Here is a 23,899-nt window from a genome sequence, read left to right as displayed (position 1 = left end):
AAAATTTGAAACCACTACAGGCTACAGGAAAACATAGATAAAATCCTATAAGATACATGCAAAGACATGGACTTTTCTAAAAATAAAAAAATAGAAATTCTTTTAAAAAGCCTCTAATAGTATCAGAAATTACCCCAAAAATCTGTCGATGAGGTTACATGAAATTAAAAACCTTCTGCATGGCAAAAATGATCACCAGAGTAAAAAGACAGCCTGTATAGTAAGATAAAACATCTCTGCCAGCCACACAAGAGATTAATCCATAAAATGTATGGAGAACTGCAGCCACAATTAAACACTAAGAAACAAATGATCCGATCAATAGATGGGCTGATGAACAAAATAGATAGTTCTCAAAAGAAGAAATCCAAATGGTCAATAAACACTTGAAAAGTACTCAGCATCCTTTGTCATCAGGGACATGCAAATTAAAAGTGCCTTGAGAATTCAGCTCACTGCAGTCAGAATGACTAACAGCAAGAAAGCGGTGGGAAGCAGTGACGGTGAGGCTGTGGGGAAAGACGAGCCCTGCCTCGCTGCAGGTGAGGGTGAGAGCCCATATGGAGGTTCCTTAAAAAGCTGGAGATCGAAGCAGCGTGTGATTCAACTACACCACTCTTGGGTTGACGCCCAAAGGACTCACACATCACACAGATACTTGCATGCCTTGTTTATTGCTACACACTATCCACAGTAGCCAGGAACTGGAGCCAGCCTAGATGTCCATCCACAGCTGAATGGATAGAGAACATGAATTGCATATAGACAGAGGCATTTATGTAGCCTAAAAAAAAAAAACAACACTGAAATCATAACATATTCAGGAAAATGGACTCAACTGGCTAATCATTATGTTAAACAAAATAACCCAGGTTCAGACAAATACTGTGTACTTTCCCAAATATGCTGGATTTAGGTTTAAAATTATGTGTGTATGTGCATGCATTCATATGAGCATATAGATCTTGAGACTAGAAAGAGGATCGTGGGGAGGGAGGACAAGATTTTGAGGAGGGCAATAAAACACAAGTGTATGAAAGCAATAGGAAGGCTATGTGGAAAGACAAAGGGATCCAGCCAGAGGGGGGCATGAGGGAGGGCGATGAGCATGACACATAAGCAGGAAAATGGCATGATGAGATCTATCACTCTGTACTGACCACTGAGGCCAGTACTCCACAGAGGTATGTGCTGATACAGTAAGTATTCTGGACTCAATGGGGAACCAGAAAGACTTCTCAAAGAGGTCACTGGGGAGAGGGCATCTGAAGAAGGAAGAGGTATCAGCCAGATGAGCAGGAAACCAATGCGGCACAGTTGCTACTACCACTGTTAAGATGGAAGCTGGGTCAGGCATGGTGGTGCAGGCCTTCAGTTCTCAAGAGACAGAGGCAGGTGGATTTCAATGAGTTTGAGCCTAGCCTGGTCTACATAGTGAGTTCCAAGATAGCCAGGGCTACATAATAAGACCTTGTCTCAAAAAATACCCCCAAAACAGAAACTCATACTCAGAGAAGCGGGGTACCCCCTCGGAGTTACACAGCTGTCCACAGAGCTGGAATTCAGAGCCATCCTCACCTTTGCTGGCGTGCTCAAACTACCTGTGGGCTATCCAGGATCCAAACATTTTCTCCTGTCATCGGAAGAAATACTTCCTTTCCAGGGAACCTCAAAGCCAGTTACAGGTCATATAGCACAGCATTTGCCTAGCTGGGCCAGCTCTAAGAGTCCAGACTGGAGTGAGATGAAGCCAAAAAGATGAAATAAAAACTATGTGATTTGGGGCAAGCAATTTCCCCCTTCCTAGTCCCCAGTTTTTCCATCTCTGAAAGCACTGGACCACATGGTCTCTGAAGTAGCTTCCCACAGCCTGAGTCTTAGGTGTGTTTTCTGGCTGAGTAAAAGTGAAGAGACTCCCAAACCAGTTTTTATCCAGGGAACTGCAATTTACCAAACAAGAAAATCAAGGGGAAATTGCAAAGATGATGAGGGATGGACCTTTTTTAGGAACAACAACCTAATCACAAGTCACTGCTAGGGAAGAGATGTCACAAAAACCTTGATTTGCAGCTTTGGGGAGTGGCATGCCATGGGATATGGGCAATTAACAACGTGAGCTGCTTCTCTGAGGCACAGATGAATCATGGGAGGTGGTGTCGATGGGCTGGAAAGGATGCTGCGCAACACGTGACCAAAATCTTAGTCTGATTCACAGAGCCTTGTAGAGCTGCCCCAGCAGGCTGCCGTTCTATGATGGCAGTAACAAACCTGTTCCTTGTAGAACAGTGCTCAGTAGAGCCTTAAAGGAAATGAATGAAGAGGTGAAGGAATGAGTGGACGGACCCCTAGCTCCAGTGCTGACCCAACAACTCTCCTTGGACTTTCATCCTGGTATTGCCTTCTGGAGAACATTTGATCTCGTGTTCTTAGGAAGAGGACCCCAAAAGCAGACATGGATTTTCCATTGCAGTGTGGGGCGCTAACATACAGACAGGAAGCCAACACGGACATGTTCATGAATAAGTGCCGACCTCCAGCAAATGTAGTTTGGTGCCCCTGGTAACCTTCTGAGAGATGATACAGAACTGTGTTGATCAATTCACAGCCTCAAGTCACATTTGGTAGCTAAAGATTTGAAATGCAGATGGTGAGAGAGATTTAGAGGAAATACAAATTAACTCGCTGGATTTAAAAGGCGATATAAAAATAAGTATAAAATGTCTCATTAGTGATTTTGTGTATTGAAATGATTTTTACATATATATTCAGTAAAGATAAAATATTAAAATGAATACCACCTGCTTCATTTTACTTTAATTTTAAAAAGTATATTGAGCTGGATGTAATACTCATCATGCATGTAGAAAACAGCAACCTTAGGCTCACAAATCTGGATACTTGGCCCCCAGTTGGTGGAACTGTTTGGGAAGGATTAAGGGGTGTGTTCTTGTTGAAGGAAGTGTATCCAGCAAAGGTGGTCTTTGAAGTTTCAAAAACCTCCCACCATTCTCAGTGTGCCTCTCTCTCTCTGATTGGAAATTGGGGATCAAGCTATAAGATCTCAGCTGTTACGGCTGCCTTGTCTTTGCTCCACCTTTGTGGACTCTACCCCTCTGGAACTGTAAGTTCCAAATTAAATGCTTTCTTAAAATAAGTTGCCTTGGCCATGGTTTTTTTATCACAACAACAGAAAAGCAACTAAGATATCATATTTGTAATTCTAAGTGCCCTTCCTGCCAAAGACTGTGTCTCTCACCCTCCCTTGAGGCTATACCCAGGCTCTAGTGATGAGGCATGCAGACACGATATGAGCATCATTCTTTCCCTTGTTTACAAAGAAATTCATAATCCTGTCAATCCTGGCTTTGTACATTTTTCTTTTTTTTCCTAATACTTAATAGAATACAATTAGAGTTTTATTGATTAGTGTCTATATGCAGCATTCTATTTTTCTTTTTTTTATTAAAAAATTTCCACATCCTCCCCACCTCCCATTTCCCTCCCCTTCCCCTCACTCCCCTCCTCCTCACTCTAGAGTCCAAACCACTTTGGAAAGCAGTGTGGCGGTTTCTCAGGAAATTGGGGATCAACCTACCCCAGGACCCAGCAATACCACTCTTGGGAATATACCCAAGAGATGCCCTATCATATTACAAAAGCATTTGTTCAACTATGTTCATAGCAGCATTATTTGTAATAGCCAGAACCTGGAAACAACCTAGGTGCCCTTCAATGGAAGAATAGATAAAGAAAGTGTGGAATATATACATATTAGAATACTACTCGGCGGTAAAAAACAATGACATCTTGAATTTTGCATGCAAATAGATGGAAATAGAAAACACTATCCTGAGTGAGGTAACCCAGACCCAAAAAGATAAGTATGGGATGTACTCACTCATAATTGGTTTCTAGCAATAAATAAAGGACATTGAGCCTATAATTCGTGATCCTAGAGAGGCTAATTAAGAAGGTGAACCCAAAGAAAGACATATAGTTATCCTCCATTTTTCTTTTTTCACCAACTAGATAACAATGATCAAACAGAAATTAGACAAAGATGAGCCTAAATGATAGAAGGATGGCTCAGTCAGTAAAGTTCTTGCCATGCAAGCATGAGGACCTGAGTTCAATCCCCAGAGCCCACATAAAAGACCGAGCATAGCAACATCCACCTGGCACTCCAATGCTGGGAAGAAGAGACAGGGGGCACACTGGTCAACCTGGTCAAATTGACAAGTTCAGGGAGAGACCCTACCTCAAAAGGTAAAATGAAGAGTAATTGAAGAAGATACCCAACATCAGCTTCTGGCCACACACACACACACACACACACACACACACACACACACACACCTGAACTTGAAAAATAATGTTGGACAGAGCTACTTGCTAACTTAAAACATTACTTTAGACTGTAATATGAGAGACAAGGAAGTTGTTTTGTATAGTTTATTTTGTAGTAACAGCTACATCTATTATTCTAACTGATACGGATAACTAGTAAACATCAAATTGCATTCCTTAATTATACAGAGGCTCACACTCTCTAAGACTCTCTCTTGCTTATTCATACACTTTCCTTCTTCTAGAAAGGAAGTCATGACAGTAATCAGAAAGAGATTTCTGTGGGAAATGTCTGTGTCCTTAAGGCTAAGAGAAAAGGGTAAGCAAGTTGCTAAGAGGACTCCTAAGGGGTTGGACCTGATGCCCTGAGTCAAAGGAAGGAGGAAGCAGTATGCTCAGAGGCCAGAGCATGAATATACTTAGAAGTCAGAGCATGAAGCATACACACAAGACCCCCAAGTGGGCCTTCCAACTTGACCCAATAAGATCTTAACCTGAGAAACTCCAAAAGGTCAGCTAAATTAGATTGAGGGGGCAGCTTACTCTCAAGAGAACCTTACGTGTTCGAGTATGGCTAGCGAGAACATCTTGCCTCCTGTGCAGTGAACTGATGAAGGAGATTCCCACCTACCCAAGTGTGAAGGAAATGCTCAGCCTTAGCAGTTTATGACAAGAACAGCTTGGGTCAGGAAGAGACAGTACACCACACAGGGCCATATGGGCCTTGTACTTAGAAAGAGTGAACACCCAGCCTCAAGAGGGTCAGGCGTAATGGGCTTGTTTGAGTGACTCCATGAGACGATAGAGAACTGGGCCACTGGGGATAAGCAGGAATTGTCCAGAGTCCCCTGGATAAGGAAGGCTGGCTATTTGGTGAACCATCTCAGCAGGAGCAGAGTGGAGAGGAGAATTTAAGAAAGGATCTTTGAGGTCTTTGCTATTCCACAAGATGACACAATATTGGGCTTTAATTTGGGGTCTTGCACCGGAGGAGCTCAGAGCTAACATTATTATAGCATTCTCACCAGTGTTATTCATTAGAACCAACAGCTGACACAGAGGGCTCAGGGGTGCGATTCAGCCGGAGATGGAAAAGCCATGGGAACATGCCTGCGCCTCTCTCCTCCTGTAAATCACTTGCCTCATATAGATCAAGCTTTCACTCTGGCTGTGTGAACCCCTCTCTTCCCGTCATGTCCCCCAAACCTTACAGTGATACACATTAAGGCATCTGTCCTCTGCTCTTATAAAAAAAAATGTGCCCTGTAGCCGAGACAACTGATTTTGGCCTCCAGCACTGAGCCAAGAAGGACGCCAGCTGTCAGTGACAAGGGTCCACCCTGGGACCCTTCCTCCTAGACACTTGCCTCCCTCCCTCCCATCTTCTTTGCTCCCAGTAACCTTGGCCAGCCAATCAGTGGCTGTGTTGGCTTTCTACACTGGCCTTTCTCAATGTGTATAATCAATTGCTGTCTGGAAACACCATCTGGGCTAAACCCTCAGAAAGGAGTGAACTTTGATCTTTGTTCTGCTAGGATTGCTCAGGCATCCAGCTAACGTGAACTTCAGGACCTGAATTTCACAGAAGTGGGCCCCAGAAAGGCAGACGAGACCCTAAGCCACACTTCAGGAGCAAGAGACTAGAAGCCACCAAAGCCCACCATGAATATCCTTTCCAACTGTCTTTTGGGTATCAGGCCCTAACCTGAGTCAGCCAGGGACCAGGGATGGCTCAGAAACCATCACCTTCCACTGGATCACAGCATCTAGACATACTCAAGAGCCAAGCCAATTCTAAGTTGTCTACATGTGTCTCATACCCCCCCCCCACACACACACACATACACACACACACATACACTAGAAGAAGGTTGAAGGGACAGAAACCCAGAGTCCAGATGGAGTTAAAGGAATTAACCAAAGAGAAAATGAAACCAGGACCCAACTTTCTGGAAGAGCAAGGGTGTTGTCAAACGTTTGACATAAGCTGTCCCATGGGCAGCCTATCGGGAACTTGATTCTAGTTGGTTTTCTGCTTTGTAGGTGCCCTCTGTGTCCTTAGTCACTAAATGCAGTAGTCACATAGACTAACTCCCTGTAGGAAGGAGAGGCCATCACCTGAAACAGACCCAGTATTGGGTTTTTAGGGCAACCACAGATTCGGTGGCTTCAAACTTTCTTCTTGTTGTGTTTCTGGGCCTGGAAGAACAAGGTCCAAGAGTTAGCCGGTGGTTTTCTTATGAGTGCTGTCTCCGGGGCTTGTGGATGGTCACCTGCCCACTGCACCCGTACACAGTTTTCCTCCGTGTACATGCACCCCTGTGTTCTGAGCTCTGCTTCCCGTAAGGACACCAGTCATAACACACTAGAACCACTCATGGAGGCCTTAGTTTACTTTAATCGGTTTTGTTAAGTCCCATCTCCATAAATATAGCTCTCACCTCTCATCAGAGAAGCTTCTTCTTACTGCAAAAGGAGGCTGTTACAGAAAAACGACAAGTCATAATGCAGATGATAACAAAGATCGTAGGGAGCCCAGCTACAATGGATACGTTTATAATACAGCTCTTGTGTGGGGACCACCTTGGAAGAGGGAGCAGAAAGATTGCAAGAGCTGGAGGACAAGGAAGTTTGCTGTGAGATATTGCATTGTCCTACATGTGACAGTGAAGCCACACCCATGAAGTCTCGTCAACATGGCATCCCAACATGGGAGGTGGAAATCTCGTGGGGTCCCACTTTAGACAAAGAATTACAGGTATCTAGTAACTGTGGCAGACTATTCCTGCACACTGTGTGAAGATGGGTCACTTTGATTGATTTAATAAAGAACTTAATGGCCATTAGCTAGGCAGAAGAGGTTAGGTGGGACTTCTGGGGACAGAGAACTCTGGAAAGAAGAAGGGTGGAGTCCCCAGCCAGATGCAGAGGAAGCAGGATGGGAAGTACAGAGTAAAGGTTACCGAACCCATAAAGAATGTAGATTAATATATATGGGTTATTTTAAATTATAAGAAATAGTTAGGAACAAGCCTAAGCTAAGGCCAAGCACGCATAATTAATAAAAAAAAAAAACTCTGTGTGGTTATGTGGGAGCTGGCAGGCAGAATAGAGAAAGACTTGTTACAAGTAACTGCTAAGAGAGGGAGAATTAGCCCCTTCCAGGAATGAAGCTCCTAATTGGTTATCCTATACAAAATGATCAGCCCTGAAATCATATACACACAAGTCACACTAAACATACTCAGCGGATTATATTTATATATTTATGCATATATATGTAGCAATAATAATCAAAAAGAGGATATCAATTTGAGAGGGAGTGGGGGCATGGAAGGAGCTGGAAGGGAAACATATGAGAGGGGCTAGTGGGAGGATAAGGAAGAGGGAAATGTTGAAATTATATTTTAATTTTTACTAATTTAATTTTTTAGCCAGGCGGTAGTGGCGCACACCTTTAATCCCAGCACTTGGGAGGCAGAGGCAGGTGGATCTTTGTGAGTTCGAGGCCAGCCTGGTCTACAAGAGCTAGTTCCAGGACAGGCTCCAAAAGCTACAGAGAAAACCTGTCTCGAAAAACCAAAAAAAAATAAAAAATAAATAATTTTTTTAAATTCCCAAGCTAGCTGGGCAACCGGGACGAAAAGCAGGCCCTCTTTCCTCTTATAGTGAAGCTGAAAGCCAGGCTGGGCTGCATAGTAAGTTCCAGGCCAGCTTAGGCTTTGTAGAAGGACCCTGTGTCAAAAGCAAAAGCAAATAAAAATAAATAAATAATAAATAAATAAATCAGAAAAAGACTTGGTGTGAGATGCCTACAGAAGGAGGGAGGGGCTGTGAGAGATGGCTCCGTGGGTAAAGCATTTGCCACACACATGAGGACCTGACTTCAGCTCTCCTCCATGCACTTAAACACCAGGCAGGAATCCTGTAATCCTAGTCCCACTGAAGCAGAGATGGAGGGTCCCTGGAGCAATCCATAGCGAGAGTAGCCAAGTCTGCAAATGTCCTAAGCACTGGAAATCCTTAATGTAAACAGCGGCGATCAGAGCTACACTCTGTCAGGCCAGAAGCCCATTAGGGGGAGACATTTGCATCTACATCTCAAATGCTCTGATGGACTAATCGGAAGTTTGAACAGGATGATTTAGCTTCAAGCCTGCCCTCTGGTCCTGCAATCCCATGTTAATGCCAGCTTCATAACCCGAACTAGATGAAAGGTAAGGACGGTGGTTAATGACGTAACTCTGGAATTTGTTGAGCTCATCCAAAATGTCTGAAATGTCTGAGTCACTAGTATAAACCAAGCAACCACACACACACACACACACACACACACACACACACAAACACACGTGCACATATACCACCTGAAAACACAGCTCATCTGAGACATGTGAACACTCTTCCAAACTATGTCAAGACACAGGCTTTAGAGGAACGTGGCTCTTCACCTCCTGCATCAGAAATGTGTCATTCTTGAAGGGCCTTACAATAGTTACTTTTCCCACTGGATGGGAGGGTTTATTTTGGCTCACAGAGTGAGGGCATAATCCAAGATGCTGGGGAGAGCATAGTGGCAGGAACCTATGGCAGCTTCTCACATTACATCTGCAGGCAGGAGGCAAAGAGAGATGAACTTCCGGTTCACTGTGCCCTTTTGATGCAGTCCGGGACTCCAACACATAGAATGGTGCCACCCACATTCTGGGTCAGTCTTCCAACCTAAACATATCTAGAAAATCGCTCACAGACATGCCCAGAGGTCTGTCTTGTAGATGTTTCTAGATGCTATCGAGTTGATAATAGTAACTATCACAAGCATGAAGAAGAGAATGAAGGTACTTCTAAAGGTGCCCGTAGCCCGAAAGAGAAAAGGATTAATACACATACAAAAATGTGCATGTGAGAGAGAGAGAGAGACCCATGTCCTAATACCCAGCATGTGCATCTATGTGGCAACAAGGACTTTTACCACATGACGTGTCAACGACTCTGAGATGGAAGGAAGTCATCCTGCTTTGTCTGGATGGTCCAGCCTAGTCATGTGAGTTCTCATAAACAGAGATCCTTTCATGGCTGTGACCAGAAAACCAGAGAGATGAAGGCATAGAGATATTTTGGCCAAAAGCCAAGGAACTCAGGCAGCCTGTACAAGCCACAGAGTCTAGGCAACAGATTCTGCCCTCGAAGCTGTAAGGAGTATGTCCTGCCAGCCCTGGGATCTTAACCAGTGAGGCCCCCCTCAGGCTTCTGACTTCTAGAACTGCAGGGTAAGTAAGTGTAGGGGCTTTTGTTTTTAAGCTGTGTAATTTGTAGGTATTTGTTACGACAATGGTCACTTCCCAGTCAGCAGAGTCGGAATTGCAGACTTAGGCCAACGGATGAGCCCCTCGTGTCTCAATCATCTGCAAAGAGGAGAGATGACCTTGCTTGTGCAGCTAATGTAGAACTAATGGTGACGTGAACGTGGAAGCAAAACTGTCCAGAGGAAGCAAGGGTTATCGTGGAGGTGTTAAGAAATGAGCAGGGTGAATGGGTGTAGTGCCCAAAGTGTATTATGTAATTGAATGAAAGTATCCTTGTGCAACCCAACACCATGCACAATGAATGTGTGTTAGTGAAAACAGAACGTATGTATCAAAGAATTAATGGTGGTAACAAACTGCTGGTGTCTTGTCTGGTACAAAGAACCAGGTATTCATAGCTGTCCATTTCTGCCTTATTCATTCTCTCTCTCTCTCTCTCTCTCTATATCTCTCTCTCTATCTCTCTCTATCTCTCTATATATCTCTCTCTATCTCATCTGTGTGTCTGTCTCTCTCCATTCTCTCGTCTTCTTCTCTCTGTCTGTGTGTGTGTCTCTCTCTCTTTCTCTCTCTCTCTCTCTCTCTCTCTCTCTCTCTCTCTCTCTCTCTCTCTCTTCCTACTCTCTTACTGATCCTTGAGAAATGAAGAAATTCCAAGGTTATCCCCAGAATACTCCCCAAACAGAAGATTGGGGTAAAATGGAGTTCTGCCATCTGGATCTACAGGACCCCACTAGGTAGCCTGCTCATGTGGCAAGCACAGTTGGTTCCAGCAGCCCTGAAAAAGGCCTCTCCAAAAGCAACATACCCTGATGAGCCCAGAAGGAGCCTCCAAGGGGATGGTGCCCTTTGGTGACCCAGGAGGCAGGCCTTGGGACTGGAACTGTTCCCAGGGCTACCTGCTCACAGCTCCTACACTGTGCCCAGGGCACTGGAAGGATTTGGCCTGGCGTTTGTACAGGGTGTGTCCTGACAGTGGGAACAGCTGGAGCAGCCTGGGTATGGTGACGTTTCTGATACATCTGGCGACAGACTGCATGCTGGAGGCCAAGCGGTCCCCTTCAGGCAAGCCTATGTGGTGTCACCATCAGCACTGCTTCAGGCGGGTGCAACTGGAAGACTGCTCGGTGGTCCCGGAGGGCAGAAGCCTTTTGCACTGACTCAAACTTTGGTGGCATCACAGTCTCTTATGGAGCTTTAAAACGAGAGCTAACAAGACCCTCCGTGAACCAACTCACCTCTGCATCCGTGAACAGGGGCAGATCATTAGCACAGACCAGGGCTAGATAAGCATGTTTCTATAAACCGGAGCTATCACTGCAAAGAAGGCTGGAGGCAAAGGCCCAGTCACAAAAAGACAGGAAGGTGGCAGGACCTGAAGAGGGTTGGAGAGGAGGCATGAGTGGGGCAGGTGGTCTAGTGGGAGTCTGGAGAATCAAGCTAAGATGCTCATGACCTTGGATAAGGCCCCTCTCCATCTGGTGGCTGATGGGAATTAGGGCCCTGTCTGGTTGGGATTTAAAGTCTCTGAAGCCTCAGGACTCCTGGGGCTTCAGAAATCAGGGACCAACTCACCAGCATTCACCAGAAATGTGCTGTCAACTTGTAGGGACCACATCCCTCTGCCTTTTGCTGCTCTAGTCTGAGTTTCTCAGAGCCGTGAAGACTCTAGGACCAAATTCCTGAGTAGCCACATGGGGTTCTACACTGAGAAAGACCCTACTAGGCTTAGTGCCCTCTTGTGACATCTTGAAATAATTAACAATATTTAATATATTAAATATTTTCTACTAAAACTAAATTTACTAAATAAATTTGACCACTTAAATTATATATATAATAAACAAAATAAAACAATATATATAAGAGAAATCATGAATGTAGTCCCCCCCACTACCACAGATAACATAGTCAAGTTTCCCAAATTTGGGGAAATGTCAGGGGTCAGTGCCCTCAGAGTATAACAGCGGGTAGAAAAACCACCTTTGTGGTTGCGGTGTCCTCCCTGCCAGGTAAGGCTGAGCATTTTTAAATGAACAGCTGAATGGCATTTAGTACATGTGTCATCCAGCTCCATTATCTAGCTCTTTCTGGTGTTTTACTTTGCTTTGTTTAAGCTTTTTAATTACAGCACTAGGTCACTGTGGCATTTTCAATCACAATTTGTTTTTCTTCGTCTCTTTTTCCATTTGCCCTAAAAGGTTGTTTATTTTAAATGACGTGTATGGTGCATGTGTTGGTGTCTGTGTGTGGGTCCTTCGTCAAGAATGCAGGTGCATCTTGGAGATCAGAAGCATCAGATCCCCCTGGAACTGGAGTTACAGGGGGCTGTGAGCCACCCAATATGGGTTCTGGGAATCAAATTCAAGTCTTCCACAAGAGCAATAAATGCTCTGAGTCACTGAGCCATCTCCCTAGCCCTCATTTTTGTTGATTTCTGAAATCTGATTTTTTTATCACCCTAAAAAAAAAAAAAACTTCATGCCCGTCAATCTACCATTCTCCATGTTCCTACCCTGTACTCCGCAATCACTAACCTGCCTTCTGTCTCCATGCATTTCCATATTCTGGAAATTTTAATGAGCGGGTCATAGAATATGTGACCTTTTGCAATTGCCTTCCTTCTCTTAGCATAACTGGGGGGAGCGATGCTTTTTACATTTATTTGTTGCTATGTTTGGAGGGAAGGGGATGTTTGCGCCACCATGATGCACACGTGGAGGTTAAATGACAACTTTTTCAGGGACCGGTTCTCTCCTTCAATCATGGGATTTAAGGTTTGAACTCAGGTTGCCCGGTTAGGAAACCAGTGCCTTTACCTGCTGAGCCATCTCCATAGCCCAATCTAATGCTTTTGAGATTTACCCACAATGTAGCATACGTAAGTCCTTTACTATAGTACACAATCAAGCATTATTCCATTCTAGCTAATTTTTTAACTACATGCTCCAACTTTTTTTTTTAAAGATTTTATTTATCATGTATACAACATTCTGCCTCCATGTATGCCCACATGCCAGAAGAGGGCGCCAGATCTCATTACAGATGGTTGTGAGCCACCATGTGGTTGCTGGGAATTGAACTCAGAACCTCTGGAAGAGCAGCCAGTGCTCTTAACCACTGAGCCATCTCTCCAGCCCATGCTCCAACTTTTTAATTTTGCATTGGGCTCTGAAATGATGGTCAGAGGAGATTCATAATTGAGGGTGTGGATGCTACTTACACTCAGACCTGCTGCCTCCTCGCCTCTCCTCCTGCCACCAACCTCCAACAGTCGCCATAGAATTATTTTACTCAAGTGAGACCCACCTGCACAATCTCCATATTTAGAATCCTTGGTCTGAAAGCCGTAGGCATCCATCCCGTGTTAGCTGCAGAGCAGAGCTCCCCCACAGGGATCAGGACATGCCGAACCCCTCAGCCTGGAAGGCCTTCTTCACTACCTCATCTCCTCTCACAGAACAATGCCAACACTTTAACTCTATGGTCCTGATCCTCTAAAATCAAAGTAATAAAAGAATCATGAGTAGGGGCGGGGGAGTAGAGGGACAGTAACAGAGAGGCAACCTACTTCAGGGCTGACCTTCACGAAGACAGGCTGAGAAAAGGATGGGTCAATTCAAGATTCCACACTGATACTTTGGGGGACCATAGACCTTACTTACAAGAGGATGTATGTGCCCAATGAGGTATAAATAAGCATGTTAATGTATTCCTGCTGAGGACCGACTTAATGGCCAAAAAACTAATTATTAGAAAGAACTTGAAAAGGGTCTGAAATAAATACAGCCAGTGTGGCGCTTGTTATCACATAAGGAATGGAGCCGTGGAAGTTGGAAATAAAGCAGACCACTGAGTGGATGCTTCTAGCATGCAGCGGGCAGTTGTCCATGTTGGTCAATAAGGGTCTTTTCTTTGTCATGTCGCCCAGCATTTAACAGTAAATTTGCACCCTCGATGTCAGGTTCTTCTAAGAGTCATGAGGTTACGAAAGTAGAGAGGAGCTTGGCCAGCCTAGGGTCCAGTGCTCGGTCATCTGACTTCCCCTTCGATGGCTGATGCCTCAGAGCTTGAGGGTGGGGTGTGCTATTTTACTAGAACACTTCACTGTGACCAGGGCATCGCAAGCCAAGTCTTTATGCTGGGGTCCAAACATACAGGCTGGATCACCTTACTGTCCCTGTCAACACCTTAGCCCTCCCATCCTTGCTTACCTGGTCTCAGTCCCTACATCCAAGATGGTGCTGCAGGAGGGTACCCATCCCTAAATTTCCATATCTCCATTTTCCTCTGCAATGACCCACCAGGATACTCATCTCCCCAACTTTTCCTCCTCTCCCCCCCTCCAGCCAGCAGCTCCTCTAGCCTCTCCTACCCACCGCCAAATGCCTTTATCTCCCTCACCCTTTCTTACTTCCTGACACCCTGGTCCCCAACCTAGTCATATCCCACAGCCCCTCACCCACAGAACCATTGTCTTTCCAACACTCCCTGCCAGGACCTTCCAGCAGCCTTCACAACCTCCATGAAGAGACCAAGATCTAACTTGTAATTTACCCCTGAGACCGCACACAATCAGAGCAGAACTGATTACAACCAGTTGGGAGAGTTAGCTGGCTATTTGGGTAGCGAAACCATGACCCTCCTCACCCCTCCTTCTATGAGGGACCATCAATAGCCAACAAGTTGTAATGATCTTTTGCAAACAGTCATGGCTGAATTTATAAAGATGGTGGCACTGTTGTCCAGGAGAGTCCTGTACAATATTCCCAGGTGAGCTTCATTTTCCCCGCTCATAAAGTGAAGATTTGAAGCAGCTAATCTCTGAGGTTGAGGCGCCTCCTTGAGGTACTAAAAGGAGACTGTGCGTGAGCACACTCTCTCTCTCTCTCTCACACACACACACACACACACACACACACCTTTTTAAAAAAAAACTGTTTTGAGTGGCCAAGTGCTTGGAAAAAATGGGAACAGACCACTGGGGTCCCATAACAAGCAGGGAAGGGTGTTCACTCCCATGACGTTTTCCTAGTGGCTAAGTGCTTTAAAAAATGGGAACAGATCACTGGGGTCCCAGCACAAGCAGGGAAGGGTGTTCACTCCCATGACGTTTTCCTCCCTGCTTACACTTTCTTGTGAACAAACATATACTGATTTGATTCCCCAAGGGAAAAGCAAAAGAGAAACTGAGACTAAAGTGAGTGTCCATTCTCAGAAAACCAAGAGCAAAACCACACACAACACATCAAACACACAGCTCCACAGGAAACCCAGCTGCTGGTTTAGGGATCCAGATGAGGCGGGGGGGGGGGGAGTCGAGGCAGCAATAAAGCCCAGCCCAGGGTCTGGCTCCCTTTATAGGGACAAGGTTCCCAGACGTCATGAACCAGGTAGGCATTTGAGCAGCACTGACATCAGGTAGCAAAAAGCACTCTGTGGATGACAGCAGCAAGAGCAGGTATTTGGTCATGAAACATAAAGCATAATTCTTTATATTTTGGGGCATGGTCAATTATCATTTTCTCTTCCTCGGTCCTCCTGTAAGTGCTGCTGCATGTTTAAGCTTCTGTAGAAAAGAGGGGGATAAAGAATCTGGTGTTGAGATGGACTGGGCCCTGCTTGTCACTTCTGGACACTGTTGGAAGAAATGAGCACTGGGGAAAGGACACCTACTTAGGAAGCTACGTCACATCTGAATGTGCTCTCTGTCTCTCTGTCTCTCTGTGTCTCTCTCTCTTTTCTCTCTCTCTCTCTCTCTCACACATACATGCACACACACATACATGCACACACAAGTGCACATGTGTGTTCCTTTGTTGTGTTTGTTTATTTATAGCTATGTGCATGTGTGTGGATGGTGTGGGGAAGACTTGCAGGAGTTGGCTCTCTCCTCCCTGATCACTTGTCAAAGTGTGAACAAGTGTTACCATAGCTACAGCTTCAACCACCATGCTGTCCCCACCGTGCGGCTCTCCCTTGTACTTACTCCCGGGCTCCATCAGAAGTTTGCTTCAGATTGGAAGAAATCACATGTCTGTGTCTCAGTTTCTTCTCCTGTAAAGTATGTCCCCACAGCATCCACCTGGAACTGTAGAGAGGAGTTAATGAGTTAATGTGAATGCAGTGTGTAAAACAGAGTCAGGAACATAGTTAGCTCTCAATAAATACGGATAATTGCTATGGCTATTATCCCAAATGTATTGAGGGAGAGAAGGTTAAATAACCCAGAGAAACAGAACCAGCAGGAAATGTCTTGTAGCCAAATGTGATGGCAGAGAACTGTGATCCCAGCCTGAGAGTAAGTGAAGATCCAAATGGCGGGGACAGCACGGTGGCTGAAGCTGGATCTCGTGGCACCAATTGCTTACATCTTAATAGATCAAGAAGCAGAGAGAATGGGACTGGAATCAGGACTGGACTATAAACTGCAATGAGCTAGTACAGTGCCTAAGTCACAGGTCCCAAAGGGCTTCCCAACTTCCCAAAACAGCGCCACCAGCTGGGAATCAAGTGTTCAAAAACATACACTTGGGAGACCCTCAGTAACTCAAACCATAACAAGCACCAGCAAAGCCTAAAGGGACCCCAACAAATTTCCCCGCCACCATTCCGCTGCACCGCAGTGAGCACTCTGACGAAGTGAGTCTTTCCATGCCCTCGTTCACACTTCCCTCCCTGTTTTATCTTATTTGTGCCATGGTTGAAGAGTTGCCAGTTTAAGCCCTGTGGCAGAGACAGGGAGGGGGGATAGGAATGCTGGAGACGAGACATCGAGGGAAACAGACAAATATTCTGGGATGCCAAAACAGTCCGCAGGGCTCCCTCGGCAGCATCCGTCAGCAGACAGCATGGATCTGGAGATGGGGCTCTGTTTGTTTCCCAAAAGGAGGCTCTGAGAGAAGGGTGAGGTGTTTGTGCCCATTCCCTTTTTTTCTTTTTTTTAATTAAAAAAAAAACTATCTTTTCTCATTTTACGTACCAATCCCAGTTCCCATTCCCTCCCCTCCTCCCACTCCCTCCCCTCCTCCCCCTCCCTCCCCCCCTCCCACCCCCTCCACCTTCCTCCCCACCCTATTCCCATACACCCCTCATACACTCCTCAGAGAGGATAAGGCTTCCCATGGGGAGTCAGCAAAGTCTAGCACATTGCTTTGAGGCAGGACCAAGGCCCTCCCCACTATATCTAGGCTGAGCAAGGTATCCCTCCAAAGAGAATGGGTTCCAAAAAGCCAGTACAAGCAGTAGGGATAAATCCTGGTGTCACTGCCAGTGGACCCTCAGTCTGCCCCAGCCATACAACTGTCACCCACATTCAGAGGGCCTAGTTTGGTACCATGCTGATTCCTTCCCTGTCAGGCTGGAGTTGGTAGACTCTCAGGTAAGCTGTTTCAGGGGGGTGTCCCCATCATGGTCTTGACCTCTCTGTTCCTATTCTCACTCCTCCCACTCTTTGACTTAAAGATACATTTTCACAGTTGTGCAAACCAAGTTCAAACAGCCTGGCCATGTGCCCACATGCCCTGAAATGCGGGAAGTCAGACAGGAGCATTGCGGGAGAGGGTTGTCCTTCAGCAAACTGTGTTGGGGACGCTGAACTCTCTGGATAGAGGGATTGCCCACTAGACAGCTTCAGGACCATGTCCCAGGTCATCAGGAAGTAAAGAGATGCTTTGAGAAGGAAATGATGGTTTGTTTGCTGAAGTGGTAACCTCACACAGACATTTCTTTTTTTTTTTTTTTTTTTGGTTTTTCGAGACAGGGTTTCTCTGCAACTTTAGAGCCTGTCCTGGAGCTAGCTCTTGTAGACCAGGCTGGTCTCGAACTCACAGAGATCCGCCTACCTCTGCCTCCCGAGTGCTGGGATTAAAGGTGTGCGCCACGACTGCCCGGCCTCGGTCCCTAAAAATCGTGAGACGAAGCCTATGGCTCTGGTCAACAGTGCAGAAGACGAACAGGCAAAGTCTATGGCTTGGGGAGCTCACGCGTCTCTGTGAGCGGCATGGAAACTTTCAATCGGACCCCTGAAGCCTCTCTATGGAGTCCTCATTCCACCCTCAAGCCAGAAACACTTAGGAAACCAGGAGTCTCCCCACCATCCATGGCAGGGACCCCATCTCTGCCTTCCCACTTCATGGACCCCTCCCCAGCAGACTGGATTCACCCTTAACATGATGTAGCCACACTGTCCCATGGGTCTGTTAGCAGGAAGGTCTGCATTGTCAAACCAAGATCTCGCCAAGGACAGGGAATGTGCCCAGGAGGCTTCAGCCAGATGAAACTCGGTCCTGTCCACAATGTCTCCTCTCCTTCCACGCTCTCTCACGGCCCTCACAGAACATCAACCACGCTCCAGGCCCTGGTCTTGGAGTTAGGGTGGCAGGGAAAAATGGGCAGAACTAGACTGTGCCTTCTGGGAATGTTGTCTTGTTCGCTTTTTCATGCAACAAATATTTATTGAACACCTACACTCTACCAGCTCTTGCTTCAGAAGTGAAGAAACAACATATAGGGGTTAGAGATGGGACTCGGTGGTTAAGAGGGCTTGTGTTCTGTTGTGAGGACCTGAGCTCAGACCCAAGCACCCATGCTCACAATTATCTGGAACCCCTGCTCCAAGAGATCTGATGCCCTCTTCTGGTCTCTGTGAGTACTCACACACAAATGTACATAAATAATAAAAATATTCTTGAAAAAAAAAAGGATTAAAATCCCTGACTTGGTGAAGTTTACATTCTAGGGAGACATTAAATAGGTCTGTGCACAAAGTAGTCCTTACACATGTGCGCTATTAGGAAGAGGTGCCGGAGCGAGGAAACAACAGCAGCCAAGACCCCGGCCAGTGCTACTGGATTCATTAGTTGCCTAATGGTGACCAAAATGCATGACGGAAACAAGAGGGAGGAAAGGCTTGTTCTGGCTCATGGGAACTCCACTCCGTGTGGCAGTGGGAACGGGAGGCAGAACAGCTCGGCAAAGCATGGGACGGGGGGCAGGTCAGAACCGGAAGCAGCAGAGCCTTCAAAGGCCCCGCCCAGTGATCTACTTCTCCCAAAGGTGCCATGACCTTTAAGACTGGTGAACAAACACTCCAACAGGAACCCATGGGGGACACGTTAGATTCTGAAGCCTACCAGCAGGAGGAAGTGTTGTGTAGCAAAAGGAAGAAGGGAGAGCCATACTGTGGAATAATCCTTTTGTATACCATGAAGGTGTGTTGCTCTCGTTGATTTAATAAAGAGACAACTGACCTGTAGCTAGGCAGAAAGAGGTTAAGCAGGAGAGCCAGACTGAGAGAATGCTGGGAAGAAGAAGGGAAGCATCACCAGGAAATGCAGAGGAAGCAGGAGATGACCATAAAGTCCCGAAAAAAGGTACCGCCACGTGGTAGAGCATAGATAAGGAATGTGGGTTTTTAAAATTTAAGATGTAAGAGCTAGCTAGTTACAAGCCTGAGCTACTGGTTGATTGATTATATTATAGTTAAATAATTATAATTATATATAATTGTATAAAATACAATTATAATTAATAATAAGTCTCCATGTTGGTTATTTGGGAGCTAGCTGGCAGCACAGAAAGGTCTGCCTACAGAGCCATCTTCCCTTCTCTCTTTTTTCTTTCTTTTTTCACCAGTGTGAATGGAAAAAGTGAGCAGAAACATTGATGGGTAGGTGGGTGAGTGTGTGTGTGTGTGTGTGTGTGTGTGTGTACACGTGCACACGCATGGGCACACACAAACGTGTGTGCCCCTGTGTGTCCAGCTGCTGACTACCACACTAACTGGCATTTTCATGCATTCTGGTGATCTGAACTCTGGTCTTCATGCTTGCCAAGCAACTGCTTTAACACTGCGTCATCTCCCCAGCTCCCCAGCTCCCCTCCTCCAGCAGCCAGAAAAGACTGAGGAAAAACTCAAGAGTTTTTTCAAGAGGTGAGCCTACTATGAAGAAAGTTAGCTGGAGTCATTAGCCAAGCTGCTGCACAAGGTACCATAGACTGGCTACCTATAATTACAGAACTTGACTGATTCACAACCACAGCCATGGAAGCAGAAAGGTGGCAATCAAGGTGATGGAGAGGGCTGGTTTCTTCTGAGGAATGTGAGGGAAGACTCTTTCTAGGTCTCTCCCTGTGGCTTGTGGAAGATCACCGTCACCTCCAGTAGTGTCCTCTGCATGATGCTTTCCGCATGGCACCCTCCATTTTTGTGCGTCTGCCTCCAGCTTTCCCCTTTGCACACTGTCCCTGTCCTGCTGGATGAGAGACTGCCCCAAATGCCTCACTTGAACTATTTGAACTTCTGCCAGGACCCTATCTACAAATAAGGTTCCATTCTAAGGACGTCAACACATGAATCCAGGACAGGAGGAAGAATGCAAACACAACCACAGACAAGAAAAGTCGGATGAGAGGTAAGACACTTGAAGAATCTTTCCTGGTTTCAGAAAAATCCAAATGGAAGTAATTCCCCTTGCATCCCTTTCAACTGATCAAATTCCATTGGTGATCAATTTTCCCCTTGCTTGTTTGAGAGAGAACCTCACAGTGCTGAGAGTTCTATGGTTTCCAGGGACAAAACTTGAACCCCCACAGACACACAACCAGAATCACAATAAACAAAAGTTGGGCCTAACTATGAAGGATGAGCCAGAGAAACCTAATGGGCTACATGGGAAAGCCAGGGAGAAAGCCTAGTAGGTCACCATTGTCCTGTTTCTCTCCAGAAACAGCCGGAGCTTATCGACTGTGGCACTGTCTCCTCTCAGAAGGCCTCAAGTAGAATCCACAGTCATCTGGGGCCTTAGATAAAACAGTTTGCCTTTCCTATTCCAAAGATGCTGGGACTAGATCCCAGAGGGATGCTTTTATGTGGTACCCAGGGTGACTGGTCTCCAGCAGTGTTTGGAACCTGCTGTTCCTCTGCTGGGCCTAAAGATAAACATGTGCTCAGGGCTCTAAAGAGCTCAGCGGTTGGGTCTGTGGGGAACTGGCATAGTTCCTAACCCTTGATTACGGCTCTAAGCTGTCTCCAGGCAGATTCTGATTCCTATTTCTAATCCCGCCTCTCAACTCTTGATTACTTCGGCAAGTGCCTTTCAATTGCCCCCATTCCTTCCTTTTATAAAGAAATACCTCAAACTTCAATCTTTTGGAAGAAAAGAAACAGCATATATAGATGCTACTTCCCACGTTTGGGAAGCTTTGTGCTTGTTTTCCTCAAGGACAGGTTGAAGAAAAAAATGTATTTGTCCTGATTTTCATTGCTTTACATCAACACAGACACATGAACCAGCCTTATAGCACATTCTGGTCAAAACATTTTTATATAAGCGGTGATGGTCAGAGGTAGATTATTCATGAGCTTCTTCTCTTTGCGTGGATCCTACAATAGATGCTCAGCTCTCACTTCCATATACTGAAGGTTCTTATGTCAGACACTACCATGCCACTCCCCACCTGTGGTTATGAGTTCAAGGTTCCCTGGTGTACGGGGAAATCCAGAAGTCCTGGGAGCTCATGTCTCCATGAAGCATCCCTCCACCAGTGGAACTGGTGATATTAATTGGCCCAGCTGCCTTGTCTCTAAGTTGAAGCAACTCCAAGTCATGTTCTACACTGGGCCACCCATCCTCAAATGACCAAGATCTGAGTACTCCCAATAGTAAGCTTCTTGATAACACACCCTTTATTGGTGACCTTCTCTTCTCTGCCTCACTTCTCTACACCTGACCAGTGTTTCCTGGCATCAGGACCCAAGGAAATGACTTATGCTCAAATTCCTAACTGGCAGGGGGGAGGGGTTCCTCTTTCTAAGGGAATTCTGGGTAAGACAGGTACCAATCTCAACTGTTGGATCACAGCTCTTAAGAACTCAAATCTAAGACTATCTGACATTATGGATTTTATAGCAGAATAATATGGACATACAGTATAAACTTTACAAGTCCTCTCCTGAAAAAACTAAATCCAGTCCTATCATTCAATCTGAGCATTCCTTTGAGGCTTTGTACTAAATTGAGTTTGAAGCTCACACAAATTGTCAGCATCTACAATCGGCCAAGACAAACCAGGAGAGAGACTTCGGAGCTGGGATGTAAAATGGTGCAGCCACTTTAGAAAACGGCCTCCCAGTCTCTCCAGAGGTAAAACGCAGTCATCATATGACCCAGAAATTCTGTCCTTAGGTCTCAACCCAAGAGAACTGAAAACATATGTCCACATAAAACTTGCACATGGATGGTTATTGTCCATAATAGCTCCCAAATATAAAGACAACCCAGTGTCCCTCAGTGCAACTAATGAACTGATTAACAAAATATGGAGCAATCAGTGATACAGTACCCTTACCTATAGAAGGAATGGGATTCTAATAGATGCTATAACATTCATGATGCTTGAAAACCTTGAGTCTTTAACAAAGTAAAAGAAACTGATCACATAAGGCCTCCTACTACAAGTTTACTCATATAAATTGGTCAAAATAGGCAAATTTATAGAGACAGAAAGCAAATTGGTGATTGCCAGGGATGTAGGAGAAGTGACTACTAGTAGATACAGAAGTGACTGCTAATCAATTTCTTTGGGGTGGGCTGATAAAAATAAAACTGGACAGTGGTAGCAGTAGCTGTCAACTTTGCAAATATGCTAGAGACCACTGAATTAAACATGCTCACATCGTGAGTTTTATTGTGTGTGAATTATATCCCGACAAAACTGTTTGAGAGACGCGGGTATTCAAATATCCCTCCATAGCAACGGTGAGGAACTCTGCCAAGTCCCCAGTAAAGTTCAGCCGAAATTTCATCCTCCTTGAGGTATGAGACAAAATCAGGGGGACCTGCAAGAGGTGATTAGCTCATGACAGCTCTGCCTCATAAATGGACTGAGCCATTTTCGGACTCCCAGGTTAATGGGTTATCTCAAGAACTGGTCTGGTATAAAAGTCCTTTTGACTCCATTGCTTGTATGTGCCCCTGTGCTGGTTAATAACAACTGTCAACTTGACAAGCTCTAAAAATCGCCTAGGGGGCAAGTCTCTGGGCATGTCTGTGAGGGAAGATTGTAGGTTGGGTTAATTGAGGAGGGAAGATCTACCTTAAATCAGGCAGCATCATTCCAGGACTGAAGTCCTGGACTGAAAACAAGGAGAAAGCCAACTGGGCAACAAACACTCATCTCTTTCCTTCCTGAGTGGCTGCCTCAGAGCCTGCTGCCATGCTGTCGTGCTTGAATGAGAAACTTTGAACAGTTGGCACCTAGCTGTTGGTGATGTTTGGGATGGTTATGCCAACTTTAAGTGGTGTTTGTTGGAAGAACTATATCACTGGGAGCAGGCTTAGAGACTGCATGGCCTCACCTACTTTGTTTTTTCCCTCTCCCTCTCCACCCCCCCCCTCGTGTGTGTGTGTGTGTGTGTGTGTGTGTGTGTGTGTGTGTGTGTGTGTGTGGTATAGTGTGAGAAGGTGAAATGTGATCTGTTTCCTGGATGCCAGGCCTGCCTCCCACACCTGCTGCCCCATCCTCCCTGCCATAATGGACTCTGGAATCATAAGCCAGAATACACCCTTCCTTCCTTGACCTGCCTTTAGTCAGGGTATTTTATCACGGTGACAGAAAGAAATAGAAACAGCCCCTCTCACTATGTGATGAAGCCCTGGGCTGCCTCGGGACTCTGCAGAAAGTCAGCACCAACAAGAAGTCCCCCATCAGAGTTCTCAATATCCAGAACCACAAGTATTGAGCCCATTCTTTGTAAATTATCCAGAATCAAGTATTTAGTAACAGTAACAGAAATTGGACTAGAATGAGCTCATTGTCATAAGAGTTATTGATCACTAAATAAAATATTCATTTAGAAGTCCTGAGGTCATTCCCTGGGGCAGAACATAGTTCAGAGCACTTTTAGGCTCAACATGGATCTAACCAACTATTAATCTAGGAACAGTGGAATATGTCTATAAGGTCTATAAGCACTTAGGAGTCTAAGATGGGAGGATGACTATATGAAGCCAGCCTGGGCTACAGAGAGTTCCAAGATAGCCTGGGCTACAATATGACCCTATCTGAAAATGAAAAATAAAAATATTCAAGTCTTGGATGAAGTGCAAGATCATCTCTGTTTTACAGGAAAAAAAAATAGAGTCTCAGAGAAGTCATGTGATTGACTGAAGGTCACACAAATAGAAAGCAGAATTGCTGGGCTTGGCCCTACATCTCCAGTCATGGACCATAAATACAAGCAG

At 45.4% G+C, this 23,899-nt stretch overlaps 1 protein-coding gene and 1 non-coding gene across 2 annotated transcripts in view; both read right to left on the bottom strand.

Moving 5' to 3' along the window:
* Positions 1 to 655: 655 nt before the first annotated feature.
* Positions 656 to 23,899, bottom strand: part of LOC121677190 — a 69,833-nt gene continuing 46,589 nt past the window's right edge. Inside the window, exons 5-7 of the mRNA XM_042055119.1 lie at positions 15,643 to 15,744; positions 6,466 to 6,546; positions 656 to 784 (exon numbers count right to left, since the gene is read on the bottom strand). Coding sequence (XP_041911053.1) covers positions 685 to 784; positions 6,466 to 6,546; positions 15,643 to 15,744 — 283 coding nt within the window. The 3' untranslated portion in view covers positions 656 to 684. The remainder of the gene's footprint in view (positions 785 to 6,465; positions 6,547 to 15,642; positions 15,745 to 23,899) is intronic.
* On the bottom strand, positions 11,517 to 11,673 carry LOC119815985. Its single transcript, XR_005285654.1, has one exon. It is a non-coding gene; the product is annotated as a U1 spliceosomal RNA (small nuclear RNA).

Source organism: Arvicola amphibius, chromosome 5 (assembly GCF_903992535.2).
Source record: "Arvicola amphibius chromosome 5, mArvAmp1.2, whole genome shotgun sequence".
NCBI classification, from domain to species: Eukaryota; Metazoa; Chordata; class Mammalia; order Rodentia; family Cricetidae; genus Arvicola; species Arvicola amphibius.
The sequence above is the reverse complement of the archived record's forward strand: the minus strand, read 5'-3'. Positions and strand labels throughout refer to the sequence as shown.